Genomic DNA, 20,992 nt, shown 5'->3' on the forward strand with positions numbered 1-20,992 from the left:
ATGACTTTCACTTTTACTTCACTATATTTCCGAACTTAATTGCGTACTTTTACTCCGATACATTTTCAATGTGTGGTTTAGTTACTCGTTACAAAAAAGCGAGAGAGAGAAACGCAAGTGTTTTGACCCCACCTACTGATTAGCAAGTAGCAAGCAGGCTACCGAACAAAGTCCGTAGCCTGCTTGCCTGGGCTTGTTCATCACCTCCAATAGGATACTTCTTCTTCTTCTTCTTTTCTATTATGGCGGATCACAAGCAACTTTAAGGTGCATACCGCCACCTACTGTACATGAGTGTGTAGAAGCATTACTTCATATCTATTAAATTCTATTTTTTAATTTTGTATTCTTAAGATAAATAAACAATGCTTTCCTTAATTTGTGAATATCTGTTATGTTTCCTTCATTTCCTAATATACCTTTAAGATTCCATTCATGCCCCATATTTCTAACTATTCTCTTTAATTCTTCCCTTTCGAGTTCATTTGACTTACAGTTCATCAATATGTGTTCTACATTTTCTTTCACTCCACATCTCTCACATTTATCATTATTTTTCCTCCCTATTGTATAAAGCATGTCATTTAAGTAGGTATGACCTACTCTTAATCTACTAATTATTATTTCTTCTCTTCTGTTTCTTTCATTAATGCTTCGAATTTGAACTGACTTTTGTACTTCATATAATCTTCTTCCTTTCTTATCTTCATTCCACATTTTTTGCCATTTCTTGATTTCTTTACTTTTAATTAGGATACACCTGTTTCGCTTCTCCCATTAAACACAAAGCAAGTCTCGCAATCAGTAGCAGTCACATGGAAATTCTATCTTACAAAAACTCCCCGTCCAACTTGAAGAAACACATCGAGGTAACTTATGAAATGGTTATAATCCTCCTGTTTCAGTAACTATAGCTTGGTCACTAGACACTACTGTATTGTGAAATCTTGACCATAAATGAACTTTGTTTGGCATTGTTTCAGTTCCACACGTGGTGTATTTAGCTTAGGCCTAATGTTGACTGTAGCAGGCTACCTAGACTCCTCTGTTCAAGGGGGACAGAAGCCATAGCGATAGCAATTTAGACTAAATTTAACGAATATAGGAAAGGCATGCAAGTTCAAAACCAGGTTTACAGATGCCAATAAGCTGCATTTCCCTCCCAATTCTTTTTTTCTTTTGCATAATGACCAGTTGTGTGCACCACCTACTGACTGTAGCATTGACTGATTCACTGGTTTGTGAAGTAGAGTAATCGTAACAGCTCTTTTTCTTCATGTTGGCCGCATTTTCTGTACTATTTATTTTTCTCATTTTCAGCACTGACCTTACTTGAAGGGAAAACTTGAGGCTTACAAAAACTTTGTATTTTCTGTCCTGGAGGGTATACTAAGAAGCTGGTTCAGTTGTAAAGCAAGTTAAGTTAACCTTGTGCTATAGGTAAAGCACCTAATTTTCTTAACTAAATGATGCCTGCAGGTATATCTATTAGCAGGTTTAATTTTGCCTGCACATGGTTGTGTACATTATTTTAAGTGTATTTGACAAGTTTACCAAAATATAAAAAAAGTCATTCAAACTGCATTTGCTTTGTTTTACTTTTTACTTGTACTTTTCATTACATTACTTGAGTATATCCATTTTTACAGTAATTTCCATACTTAAGTACAAGAAGTTTCAGATACTTTAAGACTTTTACTCAAGTAACATTTCAGTCAGTGACTTCGACTTTTACCAAAGTCATATTTTGGAGAGGTACTTGTACTTTTACTTGACTCTGAGATTTCAGTACTTTATACAACACTGGCCATTTCACTGACAACATTCTGGATGTTATCACTTAACTACAAATTTTCTGAAACGTTTTACCAAATGTGCAGTAGATGTTGAAATACCTAAGTTTATTGTTACCTGAATTTTGAAATGCAGCATTTTGTCTCATGACCAATAAGGGGTTCTGTAACGGAAAAAGGCATAATGTAGATTATATTTTTATAAGATGTACACAACAATTTATTACTCTTTAAGACATATAGTCGGGTCTTAAAAGCTTTTCAGTAAAACTAATAGCAATTCTTTGGAGTTTACAGGAAAACAGGAAAATGTGAACTTCACCAGAACGTAACCCAGTTTAAGAAGAGCAGCACTAAAAAATGTAACTAGTTGCTTTCAATATTTTAGTATATTTTAGACCATTTGGGAAATAAATGTTGTTAAGGGATTTAGAAGTGAACTGAATCCTTTTGTAGTAAAAAGAAAAAAAGACCCCTCCCCCTGTGGTCCTTCCTGTTAACGCTCAGGACACTGATCTCTCAACCTAAACTGGGGCAAGATGAATTAATAAAATATCAGCTTGCATGGCTTCCATAGACCACTTTGGGCCTATGCATCACCTCAAGAGAGCTGTGCTACAAGGCAGAAAAATGGATGACAATTAAACTACAGAAAGTGGGATGGTATTTTTGATTGTGGAGTCTTTAGATAAATACATGTTAACTGCCTTTGTACAGACGATATTGCATGTATTTTTCGCTACGTTTGAAAGACATTGTTTATTGATGTGGATCAAGTTTTCTGATAAGTATAGATAGGATTGTATTGCTAGAGGCAGTCTGGCAAGACTGAGATGAGTTCTGCACATGATGATTCTAACTCTCCATCATTTAAGAAACTGTGTGCTTTAAAGATAAAACCACTAATTTAGCATCATGCCTATTTTTAAACCTCTGTGTTTATTTATTTGAGCATTCTATGCATTTAATGTTCCTTTGTTAGGCCTTGCCAAGTGTTTACTGGGGTTATATTTGTAAATTTCTTATCTATTCAGATTAAACATTGAGATTTTTATCCAATAATACCTAAAAAAAATTAATTCATATTTTATATTTATATGTTATTTTATGTCCTGCAATTGATTAAAATTTTTGATGCATTTATTTAATGATGCATAATCAATATAAAATCTAGAAGTTTTGCACTCAAACCTAAAATAACTTGAATTAACAACTTTTTCGCTTTTTTAATTTATTAGAAATCACGTAAAATTTGGCTTTCTATTTCTAATATGAGCTAGAGACGCACAAATCTGTCTCTTACTTTCCCATTTTTGTCTTGATTGGTTTTATCTGGTGAGTAGCAGGTCAAAAACAAAAAATAAATGTTTTCCCCTAATAATTAAATATATTAAAACTAAAAATGCCCACCATTTGTTGTCTAGCAGCATACTTTGTCTTTTTTAAGATTATGAAAAATCCAATAAAGGTCAGGGGCATATTTATATTTCATGTCATAGAAAAAAAGAACAAAAACAAAAATCAGAGTTGCTCAAATTCATATGTAACAAGTCAGACTTTGAAGAAAATCTTGAAATGTGTACTGGCCAGGAAATACTAATCAGTGCATCAAATCAAATTTTATTTGTATAGCACATTTCAGCAGCAAGGCAGCAAGGCAGCAAGGCAAAAACACAAAGTCATGCAACATAGAATCAACAATAAGAACATTACATTAAGTCAAGTGCCATCATTAAATTCGTAATTGATTATGTTTCAAAAGCAACTCTAAACAGGTGGGTTTTTAGTCAAGATTTAAAGGAAGTCAGTGTTTCAACTGTTTTACAGTTTTCTGCATAGAAGCTGAATGCTGCTTCTCCTTGTTTGGTTCTTGTTCTGGGGATGCAGAGTAGACCAGAACCAGAAAGTGTTGATACAACAACAACAGATCTTGAATGTATTGTGGTGCTAAGCCGTTCAGTGATTTATAAACTAACAACAGTATTTTAAAGTCTATTCTTTGAGCTCCAGGGAGCCAGTGTAGATACTTTAAAACTGGCATCTATACTTCCCATTAACAGTAACCTAATTATTGTTCCAATTTATGAATGATTAAAAGTTTTGTTATTTTTAAATCCACACAGCAAATTTAGGAACTCTTCACTCTCCTACCCCACTTTTTTAAAGCAACTCTTCTCAGTTGTCCTCCAAGGAAAACGGTGCATGTGATTAAATCTCTCCCCTGCCAATTAATTCATGATTTTATAAATATACAAGTGTACTTTCAAACTGGAACCGGATCATCTGACAGAGTCCTCGATTACCACGTTTTTCATGCAGTTCTGTGAAATAACCTAAGCTGCTGACATGTGTTTTCTCAACGGCACACATGATGATGTGTCAGTAAATCTATCAAGTACCAGATGAAACTGAAATCACTGCTGACTTTCAGGAATAACACGAGACATTTGAAAAACGTCATCTAGATATGCCTTTTGTGAATTTTTACCCCGTTGTCCCACTAATCCGGCTTAGTTAAAGGTGTTCAAATCCACAAGGACAAACTCTTACCATTCTAAGATATCTTCTGTTTTTGAGTGAATGCATCTTCATAGGCATGAAAAAAGTAGTCTGTTACATAATCTGGTTGCATAATTCTTTTTTGGCAAACTGCAACGAGGACAATCAGGATTTGTTCATTATGTGATAAAACCTGCAATTATCTAAGTCAAATGTTATCCTTCGTCCACCTTAAATAATTTAAACACTTTTTTTTCTGAAGGAGCTATAATGAAACTAATTACAGATTATCTGTCAAATTTTCCTGTTTCTGACCACATTATATGTCAACACATTTAATGTATGTGCACTTGATGTTGCTGTTATGCTGTCTTATATGTTCATGAAGCTTGTTCACAAAACCACTACATGACCTTCAACAGACGCACCATGCCTTTTCACTTTCTGCTTGGTTTGAATGCTGCTTGGTCTGTTACACATCACTTCCATCCAGACATCTTCACTTATGCTTTCTGACACCATTCCTGGCATGTCGGCTGTGAAATTACAATTATATATTTTGGTTGAAATGAGAATTAGACAAATACCTGTTTAAAAGCATTCACACCTATCATGTAAATTTACATTTGTCCCGTTTTAGAGCTAGAGAATAATTTAGTGAGTCTAACACCCATTTCCCAGTTGTCCAGTACAGCCTCTTCTTTTCCTTGACAAACCTAGAAACTAAAGGTGCAAAATGAATCCACCTTTTCACCAATTCAGGTCAAAAATGGAAAAAGGTGGAAAAGCTCCCATTACATAACAGTATATTTTTGCTTTGCAATATCTGAAGTATCAAAAGTTGTGATCCTTTCCGGTACAATTTGCTTATTTTTAAACCTTCTGGCTCTCTGTCATTGTGGAACCATCTGCGTCGCTAATGCCACACTTAATCTGTTCGAACAGGTGTTTCTCTGGTATGCCCAACTGCATTTATGTAACGATGGACCATTCAAATATGCAGCGCGAAGGTGCAGAACATTGAGGTGACAGAAAATCAGATTTGGTCCCATTAGGCAGCCGTCATGGGCCACGGTGAGCTTTGATGAGCTGTTTGGACCTTTGCCAGACAGAAATATTCTCAAAGAGAGAAGTGTGAGAAGAAAGAAATGTCATTTCACTTTATCACAAACTGCACTGTGAGACACAGTCAGGCATGTCTTCAGTGCGCTGTGAATTATTCATGTGGAGTGTTGAACAGCACTCCTCCTGCCTCTCTTTCGCTCACTGTCTTTATTTTAGAACCGCCTGCTTCCTTCTCTTTACTTAGACCAAAATATAAAATTGCAAAGCACAGACTTTACTAAATGCCTTTAACCTTTTACGCTAGCATGTTTGTGGTGTGCTTATTTTTGTGTCATTTGTACTGAAGAAGAGAAGGAGCAACAGAGGTGGTATTGACTCAGAGAGAATGAAGGAAATGTGACTAATGACCCAATGACGTTCACGTGTTTCTGAGTCTTAACTCAATTTGGAGAATTCTAGTGGTGACTCACATCAACTCTCCTTTTAAACAGTCAGCAGAAATGCAGGAAATCTTGTTGGTACATCATCCGCAGAGATTATTTATTGGCATTTAAGAACACAGTAGGATTATGCAAGGTTATGCTATTTTGTAGAGTGACTGTTACATTAAACTTTAAAGGCAACAAACAATATTTGATTAGATCTTGTCTGACTGCTGACCATTTTGACAACAAGTTAATATTTAGCCCAGTTATGATTTTTGGTTTAATATAAGATAGATATGTTACAGTGTATTACAAGCCTGGCAGGCCACCAAGTTTTACTTGGGCCCCCACCAGGCAAAGCATGGCTTATTTATTTAGTTTTTGTAAATGTTTGCATTTTTTAAGACTTTATAGCTGGTATTCAAGCATTAATCTTACAAAAACACATAATTATCAAGTGATATTTTCAAATTTCCTGTCAACTTTAAACACTTTTTAACTCAAAAACATGACAGGCAGCTGAATCAGGAAGCTGAATGAATGACTGGCCTAGCGCCCCAACCACTGGGCTTAGCAAGTTTTTGGGGGAAACCCTGTGTTGTTATATCTACGATGGACTGGCGTCCAGTCCAGGGTGTAACCTGCCTCTCGTCTGTTGACAGCTGGAGATAGGCACCAGCACCCCTGCCAACCCGATTAGGATAAGGGTGTAAGAAAGTGGGTGGATGTTATGTAGGCACATACATCAGCGTTGTGGCCTTGTAGACCAGTCAGAGACCACATTTTCAAAGCCTTGGTCTTGTCACAGTCTAACTTTTTACTGAATCGTGATTTGGTCTTGTAGATGCTGGATTGAGGTGTTTTTTTTTCTCAAGCCCAAAGATGCAACATTTTTTGACTGGAACATAGTTAACACATAATTGCATTCTAAATCAGTACATATATGCTGAATTAGTCATCAGTGGAAAATTTGAACGGTACACTACTGTTTCATGTTTTCTCCATTTTATGGATATTTTCTCTCGGCAGGGTTTACTAAAGTTCCAAATCATTAAATATATATACTCTTTTTAGAATAATTTATCAATAAATTTTTTTGTTGTTTGTTGAGGGATTGTGAAATTCCACTGTTTCACTGAAAGTTGTGAATAAATAGGGGCATTGCATGTAAATGTTTTAAGCCATCAGATTGACCCAACTGTTTCCGTACTGGTATTCTTATGGATTCATAAATGTCATGTGATAATGAGTCTCTGATCTTGCACAGTGGGATGACTACAAAGCATATTTAATAAAAGTTTGATCAACCGTGGTAGTTCAGTTTTTAACAATATGAAAAGATCAGAGGATCAGACATCAGAGTCAACTTCTGAATAACCTGAGCTTTACCTTTGAAATAATTTCCATATTTTTCCCTTTTCCAGCTGAACAAATATATGCATGGCTTCTGCTTTGATAAGGTCCACACTTGGCTTCAATGCGTCTCCCACACAATCTCGCCAATTAGTTTGACTGTCTCCTTTTTCCTGACTGGCAGTAATTGTAGACAAAAAGGTCAGAGACTCTGAGCTGAACTCACAGAGACATGTTTGTGTCCTTTTCCATCACCCGGAACAATGTGTGAGGTAATTGGTTCCACGGTGAGTTGCACTTAATTGGTTTGCAGCTGTAGACGGCACAGGTATTTCAAGGCAGGAGCTCGGAGCTAACATTAGGATGAAAGAGAGACACAGGGAGTCAAGGAGCTGAAAACTCTCTGGCTCAGACTGTGAGGAAAAAGGTAGCCCTGAGCGGCGTTGTTCATCTGTTAATTTGTGTCACTTTCACTGATGTTTTTCATTTCTTTTTGAGCCCACTGGCCAGCTATATCCAAATGAGCTTGATAGGATAGATGTTCAGGCACACTGGATTATGCAAGCGAGCAAACCAGCAAGCTGGAAAGATTTTCTAAAACCAACAGTAACAGCTGAGGCAGTGAGATTTCCATCTTCTTGACTTAAAGATTGTTGCAGCAGATTGTCAAACTCATACATTTCTGTGCAAGTTTTACATCATACCATCTTCATATGGAAATAATGATTTAATAAAACAAAATATATTACACGAGTTCTATCCTAACTGACCTAAAACAGGATTTCATGTCAAACAGTTAAAAAAAACAAGCTTAATTATCTTTTTATACAGGACTAGTTCCAGCTGTGGACATGCTGTGCCCAAAATATAAACACATTAACAAAACTTCCTTTTGACATTTAAGTGCTTTTCATGACCTTCAAATGACAAATACGGGAATAATCTTTTCTTTTTTTTATCCTCTTTGAGAGCTGCTTCAAAGCAAAACATAATCAGTATGTTGATAAATCAATTTTAAGATTACTTGGTAAAACTGAGCCACCAATCTACCAAAAGCATTGTGAATAAAACCAGGACAGAGCTGTGTAACCAAACACTGCATTGGCGAAACGAGCGAGCGAATGAAGGAATGAATTTCTGAGCTCTTGCAAATGTTTGTTCTTGCATCAATCTGATACTAATCGCAAATTACACCCAACAAGAATCTATTTTAAAAGGAGAACTGACAGTGGCAAGCAAAGTCTGTCATTACTGTCTGTGGTGACTTCTTACTGGTCTGTCGATGCTTTATGGTCTATAATTATCATAATTATCTTGATGACTGTGATTTATATTTAAGTATTTTTTTTAAATTTATTTGCATGTCACTGCAGCGATGGATGGGCTGACCGTTACGAAGTGGTGGAGGGTTACGAGGAGGAGGCGGAGGGAGGAATCACCATGAAGCTGCAGTCGGAGGTCGTGAAGTCCTTCGACGACTACTACCTGAAGCTGCGTCTCGACAAGAACACCAGGAACCCCTGGTTCGCCGAGTTCTGGCAGTATCGATTCCAGTGTCGCCTTCCGGGGCATCCGCAGGAAAACAAGAACTACAAAAAAGTCTGTTCTGGTAGGTGGTAGCAGAGAAGTTCAGATTTAGTTTCTGAACTAAAACAAAAGGGTTGCATAGAATTAGATTTGAGGTAAAGCAGGGGTCTGCAACTCCAGTGCTCGAGTGTCACTGTTGGATCCATACCTGAGTCAAATGAATGGTTATTAACCAGGCCTTTGTAAAAGTTGCTGACATGTTGATGATTAAAGTGTTTTTTGCAAAACAGTGGCAATCGAGGATTGGAGTTGCTGACCCCTGATCTAAAGTGTCACTTTGTATGCTTTTATCTTGGAGCGGCTACATTTAAGCAGTAACTCTTAAAACAAAAGAACAATGACATCTTTTATTTTTCTCTTTCTGAATATTCTCTTCATTTGCTTCTCAAAGGTGATCAGGGTAAATTTTGTGCTTGACAAAATCAACCACCACTGCATTCAGTTGATTCAATTGCACCGCCTGCTTTTTGTAATAAAAGAAATGAAATCTCATGAATTTTACTGCTTCACACATGTACAGTCATTGTAATCATGGCTGCTTTTCTGCATTGTCTGTGTCGCTGTCTAAAAACCAATCTCCCAAAGATCTTCAAGGTGGTGAGTGTTAGGTTAATATTTATTTTTTTGTCACTTGCACATTGTTTATGTTTGATTCCTCAAAGGCAAGATGAGTTTGGCCAATTTGAAAACAAGAACAAATCTCTGAGACTGTTATGATGCATACTGAGATTTTCAATAGTCAAACTGATATGTGAAGTAGACATAGACTGCACAAATGAATGGCTCACACTGGCACCTAGGTGGACCTGTAACACCATGTGGTTTCTAGAGTGAATGCATGCATCTGACACAGAGCACAGTTCACCCGTTTGCCATTCTGAACCACAATTTAGATGCATCATGAGGATAAAACAAGTCGTAGCAAGTCTTGCATTTTATTTTATTAAATTTAAATACAATTTGAATTTTACTTGAATTCAAATGCATTATCATTTGGGATTAAAAAAAAAAGCATTTTTATGCCGCAATTAGCATTTTACCCCAACTCCGTTAATTGTTTTTCTATCCCCTTTCCTCAAAATATGAGAGATTATGGTCCTTTATGTCAAAATATCTGCATACCTCTCTTGCTGAGACACGCGACTACTGGAGTCCCATAACTGAATATGATTGTACGAGAATAGATTACAGAAAATGACCTTAAATTATCCATTCTCAAAATGAGCATCGATTACCCCTAGTGGAAGTAGAAACTGATGTATGGTCTCTATGGATGACTCTATTTCATTTTGAGAAAGTCAGTTATAAAGTGAGAACCATAGCAAAGATTTCTAAACTTTTACCTTCAGAAACACAAAGAAACATTATTTGGATCCACCTGAAGAAATAGATGTATTTGAATTACTTATGGCTTTAGTTTTATTTTATTTTATTATTTTTTTACAGAATTTGGTGTTCCTCTGAACAGAGGAATTGGTGTTAACTGTTGAAAAGTTGTGGATGGTTATCCATCCCAAAACTGGATTTTGGGATGGATAAAGTTCACATTAATAGTGACGCTGTAAAAATTTTAGAAAATGTAACTGAAACTCAAACTTGTGCAACTAGCTTTATTTCTGAAGTCGTTTCTTGCACAGATTCTACATCCTGCAAAAAAAAAACAAACTTCATTTGATTTTAGACTGATTTGTGTGTATATAAACTCTTCTCAAAATATTCTCCTGAATGTTTCCCCAATCTGTTTCCTGTGGAAATTTGGATGGATATGTTGATATTTACGATAAAGAAAGGACAATGGCTTCCATTCCTGTTTATTTTATTTGAATCAGATTTCACCACAGTTCTGAGGCTTGCACTGCATGACTTTTTTATTTTCTTTCAACAGGAACGGAGGGCCTGCATGAAAACTATGTTCAAGACAGTAAGATGGGCTTTGTCATCAATGCCATCTATGCTATGGCTCATGGCCTTCATGATATGCATAAGGAGCTGTGCCCGGGCCAGACGGGACTCTGTGAGGCAATGGATCCAATTGATGGCAGCAAGCTGCTGGACTACCTGCTCAAGACGTCCTTCAGAGGAGTGTCAGGGGAGGAAATTTACTTTGATGAAAACGGAGACACTCCAGGCAGGTGAGAAAAGGAGGAGAAGAGAAGCGGAGCTTTCGTGCATAAGCACATACATGTGTGCTGGGCCTGAGCACACAGAGGGATGTAATTAGTTTGGACTGGAACAGATTCAGCGGACGGTGCACTGCGGCAGTCTACTTTCATCTTTTTTCTTTCCAGCACAATAGACACTGTTTGACAGTCGGAAAACAGAGCAGGGCCATTCCAACAATAGTGCGAGGTTAGGTGAAGCACATCCCGGCTCATTTTAAAAATGAGAAGGCCGTGTACTGCTGAACACACACCCCAACAAGGTCTCGCACTGAAAAAAACAAATTTTAACAGACAAAATGGTTGCAAGGCTGTTTAATCTCTCTAAATTACCTCCCACTCTTCAACTTTATCCTGCTCATACCAACGCTTATCTGCCATTTTTCTCTTTTTCTCTCCATATTTCCAGGTATGACATCATGAATCTCCAGAATGTGGGTGACGAACGCTTCGACTACATAAACGTAGGATCCTGGCATGAAGGCATCCTTAACATCGACGACAACAAGCTGTGGATGAACAGCAGCGAGATGGTTCGTTCAGTCTGCAGCGACCCCTGCTCCAAGGGACAGATAAAGGTAGGGATTCAAATCCTGCTTAAAGGGGATTCTGCAACCGTAAGTAAACACTGTCAGCGATTTGTCAAAATAGTCAGAAAGAAATCCATAGTCATTTAACAGCTGCAAATAGCTGCTGTGGCAGAAGAGGATGAGCTTGGAAGTCAGTTGCATTCTAATGATTTTATAAATGATTCTTGCTTTCTCAATCAAAGACAGCCTACATCACATATCAAAAGTGATGCCAGACATTTTCTAGAAAGTCGTGTAGGAGACTGCTGCTGCTGTCAGATATCTCTCACATTCCTGCTTTCCATTCAGTGTTTGACTTTAACAGTAAGCACAAGCATTTTCTGTTTATTAATTTATGAACAGATATGTCTGTCAAATTACACTCGAACACAAGGATATGTCCAAAATCACTCAATATCTGCTTTACATAATAAACTTCTCAGGCCTTTTTTGAACATCCATATTTAGGCTAAGTCTGTATGTTGTACAAGAGTTTATCTGTGGGAAACAATATAAACAGAGCTAAATGTATATAGATCAAATTCCTTTTGATAAAATGTATGAACGCTATAAATCAAGTCAATCAGTCAAGTTTGTTTGTATGTCACATTTCAGCAACAAAACAGTTCAAAGTGCTTTACATCATAAAAACACAAAAAATAAAGTCATAAAAACGTCATTCACCAATTGAGAAACCAGTAGCGAAAATTGCATTTTGTCAAGTGCTATCATCAAAATCATTAAAACACATAAAATATAAAATAAAATGTTGTTTTGCTTAAAATTAGTTATTAGTTTAAGTGGTGCATCTTAATGAAATATACTGTATTTACTCTTCCAGGGTTCTATACAAGAATATCAATATTTAGTAAATACAGATGACATAAATATTCATATTACATTTATTAAATGAATAAGTTTTGACTACGTATTACAACCTTACCTGTTTGGAATAAGTAGTCAATGGTGTAACCTTAGAAAGGTTATTCCTGAATTATTTAATTTTAGATTATGCCTCATATCGCACACATATTCTAATAATACTGGGACTTTTACCCTAACTGGACGAGGAGAAGGCCAGTTTGCCTCACTGAGTAATCAAACTGGTTCTGTGCCCAATTTCATGAAATGCCCTGACTGGCCTCTGCTGGGGATGAATAGTTTCTGTTGTTGTATACTGAGCTGCCCTGAAGGGAGGGTTCAGCCTCTCTCTGTTAGCTGCCCCATACTTCTTCCTCTATCTGCTTTGTTTCTTGCCCCACTTATCACCCTGCTTTACATATCACAGCGCTGGTAACAGCCTCTCTGGGAGCCGGATGTAAGAGAGCATTTGGCCTTGTTTTCCAAACACTGTCTTTGACTCAAAAAATATGCACAAAAAAAATGCCTGACTTTGAAATTTTCCTTGATGCAAATTACAATTTTGTGCTTCTTAAAGTGTACTGTGCTTTATGTGGTGATTGGATTAGCATTGTGATTGGTTGAAGCATTGCCTATTCCCCATCTGTATCCAGGTGATAAGGAAAGGTGAAGTGAGCTGCTGTTGGATTTGCACAACCTGCAAAGACAATGAGTATGTTCAAGATGAGTTTACCTGCAAGGCCTGTGAGCTGGGATGGTGGCCCGACAAAGATCTTGCAGGTAGGAAAATCTTGCTATAAACTATTTTAAAGCCTGATATGCACATACACTGTATAAAAAGATGAAAAAGACTTTTCTTTTCTAATTGTCTGACATAAGATCAAATTAAATGTTTCCTGTTTTGATCAGTCGGGATTACTAATACAAAATGTATGTGTCTACTGCAAAATCTCAGATTTTTTGTAAATTTAATTTAAATATCAGTAGCATTTGAATGAATTTCCTTTTAAACTGTAAAAATGTTGTCAAATACACTGGATATCTAGACACACAGATATCTGCCGAACCTGATTTCTTCTGATGTCACCTTGATGTCAAACAAGGAAACTGTGTTTGAGGTGGTCCTTGAAATACACCCACAGGTCAAAAAAGATTTTTTGTTGTTGTTTCTATTATTTCCTGTTATAAAAATCATTTTGGCAATAGTGTCTGATCTAAAACAGGAAATATTTAGTTTAATTTGAATATAAATGAGACAAGATATTGAACAAATCCATAATAGTTCACCTCTTTCAACTCCTGTCAGGCTTTACCTGATGTGAATAATTAGGTAGATGGAATAAAATACAAACTAGTTTATACTTTTACAAATCATGCTTCTTCCTGAAGGGTGATCCTCTCATTGCTTCCTCAGGCTCCTTGTTGTTTAAAAAAGGTGATGTTGCTCGCTTCCTTGCTCCCTGCTCTTCACCTTGTATCTTGGTGGTTGTTTTGACAGCAATTTATGAAGTTGAGAGGAGCTCTTCATTCCCAGGTGTAAAATCCCATTACTGCCATGAGAAGCCTGGGAACACACTTCAGCAGTGTGTTGAGGAAGAAATTTCCCTTTCACTCTCATTACTTTGAGAGAAAAGAAAGGAAAGGGGGGGCACTTGGTTTACTTAAAACAGTTTCTTTATTTTAGAATTGTAACTGAAAGGATTTAGAATGGCAAATTTAAGTTTTTATCTAAAATAAAAGCATGTTCTGTCAGTGTTAGCCAACATGGACTACTTTTAAATGTCAGATTTCTAATGATTTGACATGTTAGGCGTCAGATCAAAAGTGGGCTTCTAAGTGAAGTCATTTTAATGCTATTAGCAGAAGCACATCATTTATGGTGATTTAAGCTGGGGAAGTCGAGGGATGTCAGTTTTTTTTCTTCTTCTCCAAATTAAGCTCTTCAATATTCCTCTGCAGGCTAGATGACAAGCATGCAACTAGTGCAGTTAAAACACACATATTTATGTCTTGCAAAGCCAAATTGATGCCAGAAGACTATACCATTGCTGATAAAGAAATTTGTCCAGGAACATGAGCATGCTAATAAGTCTTTGTACTGTAAATGTCTTTCAGGCTGCCAGCCCCTGCCTCTGAAGTATCTTGACTGGGCCGATGTGGAATCCATTGTCGCAGTTGTTTTCTCCTGCGTTGGCATCTTGATCACCTCCTTTGTCACCTTCATATTCATCCAGTACCGTGACACGCCTGTGGTTAAATCCTCCAGCAGGGAACTCTGTTATATCATCTTGGCAGGCATATTCTTGGGTTACATCTGTCCGTTCACATTAATCGCTCGACCCACTGTCGCTTCCTGCTACCTGCAGAGACTCTTGGTAGGCCTCTCTTCTGCCATGTGCTACTCTGCTCTGGTGACTAAAACAAACCGAATTGCTCGTATTCTAGCTGGCAGCAAGAAGAAGATCTGCACCAGGAAACCACGCTTCATGAGTGCCTGGGCCCAAGTCATCATTGCCTTTATGCTTATCAGCGTGCAACTAACTCTTGAGATCACGCTCATTATTCTGGAGCCTCCCGAGCCCATCAAATCATACCCAAGCATACGTGAGGTCTACCTCATCTGCAACACCAGCAACGTAGGCATGGTGGCACCGCTGGGCTACAACGGCCTACTTATCATGAGCTGCACCTACTATGCCTTCAAGACGAGAAACGTCCCTGCCAATTTCAATGAGGCCAAATATATTGCCTTTACAATGTACACTACCTGCATCATCTGGCTTGCCTTTGTGCCAATCTATTTTGGCTCAAACTACAAGATCATAACCACGTCTTTTTCGGTCAGCCTGAGTGTAACAGTAGCCCTGGGGTGCATGTTCACACCCAAGATGTACATTATCATTGCCAAACCAGAGAGAAACGTCCGAAGCGCCTTCACCACATCCGACGTGGTGCGAATGCATGTCGGGGATGGGAAGTCTGCGGCTCAGTGCGGGAGCAACAGCTTCCTTAACATGTTCCGTCGGAAGAAGGCGATTTCTGGAAATGCCAAGTGAGTATCTAATCTTTTTGATATTTGGGGAAATTATATCATGTTCGGTAACATATATTAAAATTAGAAGATACTGGTGCTAATCTTTTTGATATTTGGGAAAATTATATCATGCTCGGTAACATATATTAAAATTAGAAGATACTGGTGCCTTCCCTTTGAGCTTGTAAGTCGGAATTTGCTTTCATTTATCTGGAACTCCCAGGAAGGGATAGACTGCATACTGTCCAAGACATTTTCAAATCCCAGTTCTGACTTTAGAGGCAGAGGGATTGCAGTATAATTCAGCACCAAAATGAAATAAGAAAAGTAGAAGCCTACCACCTATTTTTCCAAATGACATGGATTTGTATAGTTCTTATAAAGTGCAGTCAAAGGGAAAAGTTTGCATGAAATCATCACAGACATAAATGTTATGAAACTACAAAACAGAAATACATGCAGTGCAGTTCTCTTTTAAAAAACATATTCTTTGGGCCCCATCTGTAACAAAACTGCTCAGCTGTAGTGGCTGCTGTTTTATCAAGAACGCAGCCACTATGCTGGATGACTTCTTATGAAATCTGGCTTAGCATATTTTACATAAGCTATTTCAAGTAATAGCTTTGAGTTGAGTAGTCTTTTAGAAATTCCTTAAAGATAAATCTCTTAAAAGTAATAATCCTCTTTCTCAGATCTGGATTGAGCTTCCTTTACTTAACCTTTGCAGTGTTCATTGTCGGTTAATAACTTCCGTGAAACAAACTCTTACCAGATAGGTTGATTTACAGTCATTCAGTGGAAGTCAAAGAGACTTGGGAAGACTTGTTCAGAGTGGACAAATACATATCTGAAAACCTACATTTTTATTTCATAAGATTAATCCTACTTTATATTTCCCAATGAATTATAAACAAATCAAGCCATGACATCCATGTTCATGATGTATGTAAGTTTGTACGTGGAATAGTTTGAGTTCTTTTTGTAGAAGCTGTTATTGTTTATACTCCATGAACTTGTTCACATTTTTTTACATTAGTACCACAAACTTCTATGTATTTTGGGAGCGATTTTATGTCACAGACCAACATGTAGTTGAGTGAAACAGTGAAGTAGAAAGAAAAGGAAACATGGTTTTCTTTTTCATTTTTTTGCAATTGAGAATCATAAGAGTTTGGGTACAATTTGGATTCAACCTAATTTACTCTGATATCCATAAAAAAAAATCCAGGATGATCATTTTGAAGTAGCCTAATTAGCAAATAACGTCACAGACTAAGGCACTCTGTGAAAACAACTAATTTGTGGAGGCCTCCAAGGATCTTTGAAACAAATATGAATACCACGGACCTCACCAGAGAGGTCAGGAATAAAATTGTGAGGAAAGTGCATAGCAGAGTTGGATCCCAAGCTTAACCCATCATCTAAAACTGCAAAGAGGAAACTCCAAGCATATCAAGACAAAACTGTCCATAAAAACTGAAAGTCTGACCAAGGGGACCATTAATAAGAGCAGCCGCCAAACGGCCTGTTACAGCCATCGAGAAGAATCTGTTGATTCTGTTAGTGGTGCTCTCCACAATTCTTGCCTTTATGAAACTGGGTTTGGAAGGATATGCTGTATGTGATTTGCCCACCTGAACTAGTGATGGTGACAGCATCATGCTGTGGTGATGCTTTTATTCAGGAGAGGCAGCAAAGTTGTTCAGATTTAATGTGAAGAGCTGCTGAACACAAAGCATTAATGGTCAAATTTATGTATTTAACACCTTTCACAGATTAAAATATCAAACTTCACAAAGATTAATATAAAAATTTAGCTTTAAACATCAAATTAAAACCTGATTGAAGAAAAAAAACTAATGAAATGATGAAGACAAATATGCAATGCTATGTTAAAAGATCCTAAGGAAAAACATGTTTGAATAAATGCACTTTAAATAAATGTTAGAGCCAACATAAGTCTTGAGAATGGGGAGAAAGATTTACCCCATTCACACGTAACCATGACCAAATCAAACAAACAAACAAAATTCGGCTAAAAATCTGCATGAAGGATTAAAACTTGAACAACATTTTTTAAAGCCCTAACATAAATTTTCAATTGGAACTTATTTTCTTTTTCCAAGGACGAATGAGAACAATCTTTCCTGGATATGTGTGGGCTATAACTGTAGTAAAACGTGGCTCTACAAACTATTGTCACAAGAGGTTGGTGTGGGAATGAATGCCACAACTGTTAGATCCTTTCATTTTCAAGAATTATGAAAATCATGAATTCTTTTCCTTAAACTTCAGAATTAGGCAGTGCTTTCTATTGGTCTGTCCTATGAAAATCCAATAAAATCCATTTAGGGTTGTGGCTGTAATGCAACAAATTGTGAAAAAGCTTAGGGTGTGTGAAATCATATCAATTTGACTTTTGGCACAATAGTCTTAGAAATGTGGAACTGATATATGTTTTTTTTATAAATGATTTCACAAGACACATTCCCCTCCCCCTGAGTTCTAAAATATTAATGATGAAATTAACTTAAATTTATTATATTACACACACAAAAAAATGAGACTGGTTTTACAGATTTGAAGCAAACTGGCTTTTCTTCATGTAAGTGATTATTTAAGGACAGATGTTACACAGTCAGTCAGAATTGCATGTAACTCTTTTGAGCTCCACAGCAGTGACACGTGGACAGGTGACTGAAGTAAGGAGTGGGGCAGAGAATGAGACTGATCCTAAAATGTTTAGGTGTTGTCTCTAAATCCTTGCTATGCATCCTACCTAACATTAACCTTTACTCATCTACACAAGCACTGTAGATTCAAGGCTGGCAACTGCTGTGGCAAGGGGTTTTATTTGTCTTCTTTACTGGAGGGCTGCACTGTCAGTGGAGCTGTTTTTATTTTTGACATTCAACGAAGTGGCTGTTCAGTAACTGCAGTATAAAAAAACATAGTGTGCTATTCAAATTCTTAATTCCTTAAACCATCCCCAGTTTGTTTGTAAAACAAGAGGGTTTCGATGAATATTTTTAAAGTCTTCCTTTGTACTTAAAAAAGGATGGGGAACAAGAAGATGGCATGTCCAACCTAACACTTAGCCCTAACAGCTCTGACACCAATATGAAGGTGTGTTTTAGTTGTCCTGTTGATGCAGGGAAAAAGGAAAACCGTACAGTCATCTATCTGTTCAATGGGGATTTTTTAGTTAACTTGCATTTCAGAGGTTACTGCTTACCTTAGAGTCTGAGCAACCCCATCACTCTTCAATCAGAGTCAATGAAGATATTTGGTAAAATATTCCACTGCAAAATCTGACAGTAAACAAACATGTCAGTTAATATAATTTATTTTTACATAAACAGACTTGAACTGTTTGAAGTGCAAGACTTCTTGCAAAGAATTTTGTAGTGATGTACTCAACATAGCACATTAGAAATTGCAATGCTTTAACATTTGTGACTTTTTCATTAGTACATCTTGTAGCTCTTCAACAATCGCCCCTAACATGTTCTGTTTGTAGGTGAAAGCGGTACTTTCCTCTCTCCTTACATCACAAAACTGAGTGGAATCTAAGTAGATTATAATTGTCCAAAACATTTTAGGTGGTGGTGTCAGAGGATGCACATTTTAAGCTGGCAGATATAATCTTGAATTTAATCTTAGCTCACTGTTTCCTATCTGGTCATGCATCCAAAGATGAAATGAAAAACAAACATGTTTTGTTTGAGGTCTAAATGTGAAGAAAGGAAATCCTGTCTCTAGAATACGTTTCGTGTTTCTGATGAGCTTCCTTTACGAATAGTGTATGCATAGTGGCATCAAGGGTTAGAATCCATGGTGTTCAGCTGCATTTGGCAAATCCACAGATGTTCTTGGAATGAAATATTCATCATCTCGGTGAATTCAGTGCTCTGGTAATTATGAACCACATTACTAAGAAAGTAGGGTAAATCAATTTCAATTTTAGCTTAGAGCATCCGTCATGTCGAAGTGAGAGAATCTTCATCAGTGCAAACTCAGCAGAGGATTGTGTGAGATTGTTTTTATTGGGTCACTGCTGTAATATCTGAGTCACAGTTCCTTCAGTTCTGTGGCAGTGGAGTGTGAAAGCTGTAGCATTCATGCTGTAGAATTCTTTTTATTTGCACATTGATGGGAGCCTAACTGAGATGGTGTTCAATTGATGCCCTTGTTGTCCCTGAGATATAAATCATCCAAATGGTTACAGCAAGTCTTCTTGTGGTGTCTTTCTTATAAGGGCCACTGTTATATGTTTAGTAATTGTGTGCATCTTGAAGTTTGGAGTCTCTCGGTTTTTAGTGAAAACTGAAACCTCAATTTCTGCACCCACATAGTCTTGCTGTCGGTCTTTTGCAGTCAGTTGAGGGTTTCTCACCAGCTGCTGCTTATAGGTCTGGTAGATAATCATTATTGGCTTCATTTTTCTGCCAGATTCAGGTGGTATTGCCACCATTACTTTAATTTTAAACTTGTGAAACATGACTCCCTTGGAAGGTTTAGGAGTTTTACTTTCTTATTGGACCTCTTTCCTCATTTGTGCAAGCTATGATCTCTTCTCAAATTTAATTTTTTTTTTTGAAGATTCTCCAGACTTAGCCTTATCTCTGACATGCCATAAAACATTTAACATGAGACTGTTAAACAGTCTCTGTTTAACAGTCTCATGTTAAACAGAGACTGTTTAACATGTCTCTTGTTAAACTGTTTAACAAGAGACATGTACCAGCATAGCAACATATTAAAATCAGTTTACAAAAACATAGATACAAAAACTTTTATCGTGAAACATAAATTGTTAAATAATGAAAACATGCACGTTAGCAATTAAATCAGACAAAAGCAATGTTTTTGTTTACGTACAAAGTGGTTAACCCTGTATTCTTAACATCAACTGTTCGACATGTTAAAACAAATTCAAGTTTCTTCTTCTTCTTCATTGTTTGTATATAAGAGACAAAGACCTTGATTGGTAGATTTGCTAAAGTTTGGTCTGATGAAGAAGTACATTCAGGCGGCTGAATAATTTCATCCAAAAAATTGCTTTTTATGGTGAAAATTGTTCTCCTAAAAATGGTAGTCCAAAGTCCAAAGAACAACTTTTGCAGACCTTTAGAAATTTAGAGAAATTCTTGTTTAAGACCACTTTGGCTACTTGGAAGCATGATAGAGATTTGAAGACTTAAAATTTTTGAACAGCAAATTTTTAAGTAATTAGGATATTCTACTTTTTTTATTTTGCATTCAGCTACAAAGCAGTTTGCCTGCCACTGATGTATCACTCCCTCGATTATCTGGTCACTTCGGTGTTTTTGACACTGCAGCCTTCCAACAAGGAGACCTGCCACCCTGCTGCTTTTGGTTTATCCTGAATTAACCTCACATTTAACTTTTCTCAGCATGTACACCCTCCCTGACCACCCCTCAAACTAATCACATTAGAGCCAGTCCAAGCTCATTTTGAGCTAAGCTGTATGTCTTTGTCAGACCAGTTCAGGGACAAAAAAAAATCTGTGCAAATGCATGCATCCTGTTTTATTAAAAGCCAAAAAAAAAAAAAAAAAAAAAGGAATCAAGCAATGAGTTGGATGGCTCCTAATTCTTTAAATGAGGATCATAATGCTGTCTG

At 37.0% G+C, this 20,992-nt stretch overlaps 1 protein-coding gene across 4 annotated transcripts in view; it reads left to right on the forward strand.

The window, feature by feature from the left end:
• The window catches only part of grm1a (glutamate receptor, metabotropic 1a), a 44,303-nt gene that overhangs the window by 18,643 nt on the left and 4,668 nt on the right, over positions 1 to 20,992 (forward strand). For all 4 annotated transcript variants that reach the window (XM_028040759.1, XM_028040762.1, XM_028040760.1 and 1 more), the window contains 5 exons: positions 8,509 to 8,744; positions 10,608 to 10,854; positions 11,291 to 11,459; positions 12,965 to 13,091; positions 14,427 to 15,363. In XM_028040759.1, coding sequence (XP_027896560.1) covers positions 8,509 to 8,744; positions 10,608 to 10,854; positions 11,291 to 11,459; positions 12,965 to 13,091; positions 14,427 to 15,363 — 1,716 coding nt within the window. The remainder of the gene's footprint in view (positions 1 to 8,508; positions 8,745 to 10,607; positions 10,855 to 11,290; positions 11,460 to 12,964; positions 13,092 to 14,426; positions 15,364 to 20,992) is intronic.

Source organism: Xiphophorus couchianus, chromosome 15 (genome assembly GCF_001444195.1).
Source record: "Xiphophorus couchianus chromosome 15, X_couchianus-1.0, whole genome shotgun sequence".
Lineage (NCBI taxonomy): Eukaryota > Metazoa > Chordata > Actinopteri > Cyprinodontiformes > Poeciliidae > Xiphophorus > Xiphophorus couchianus.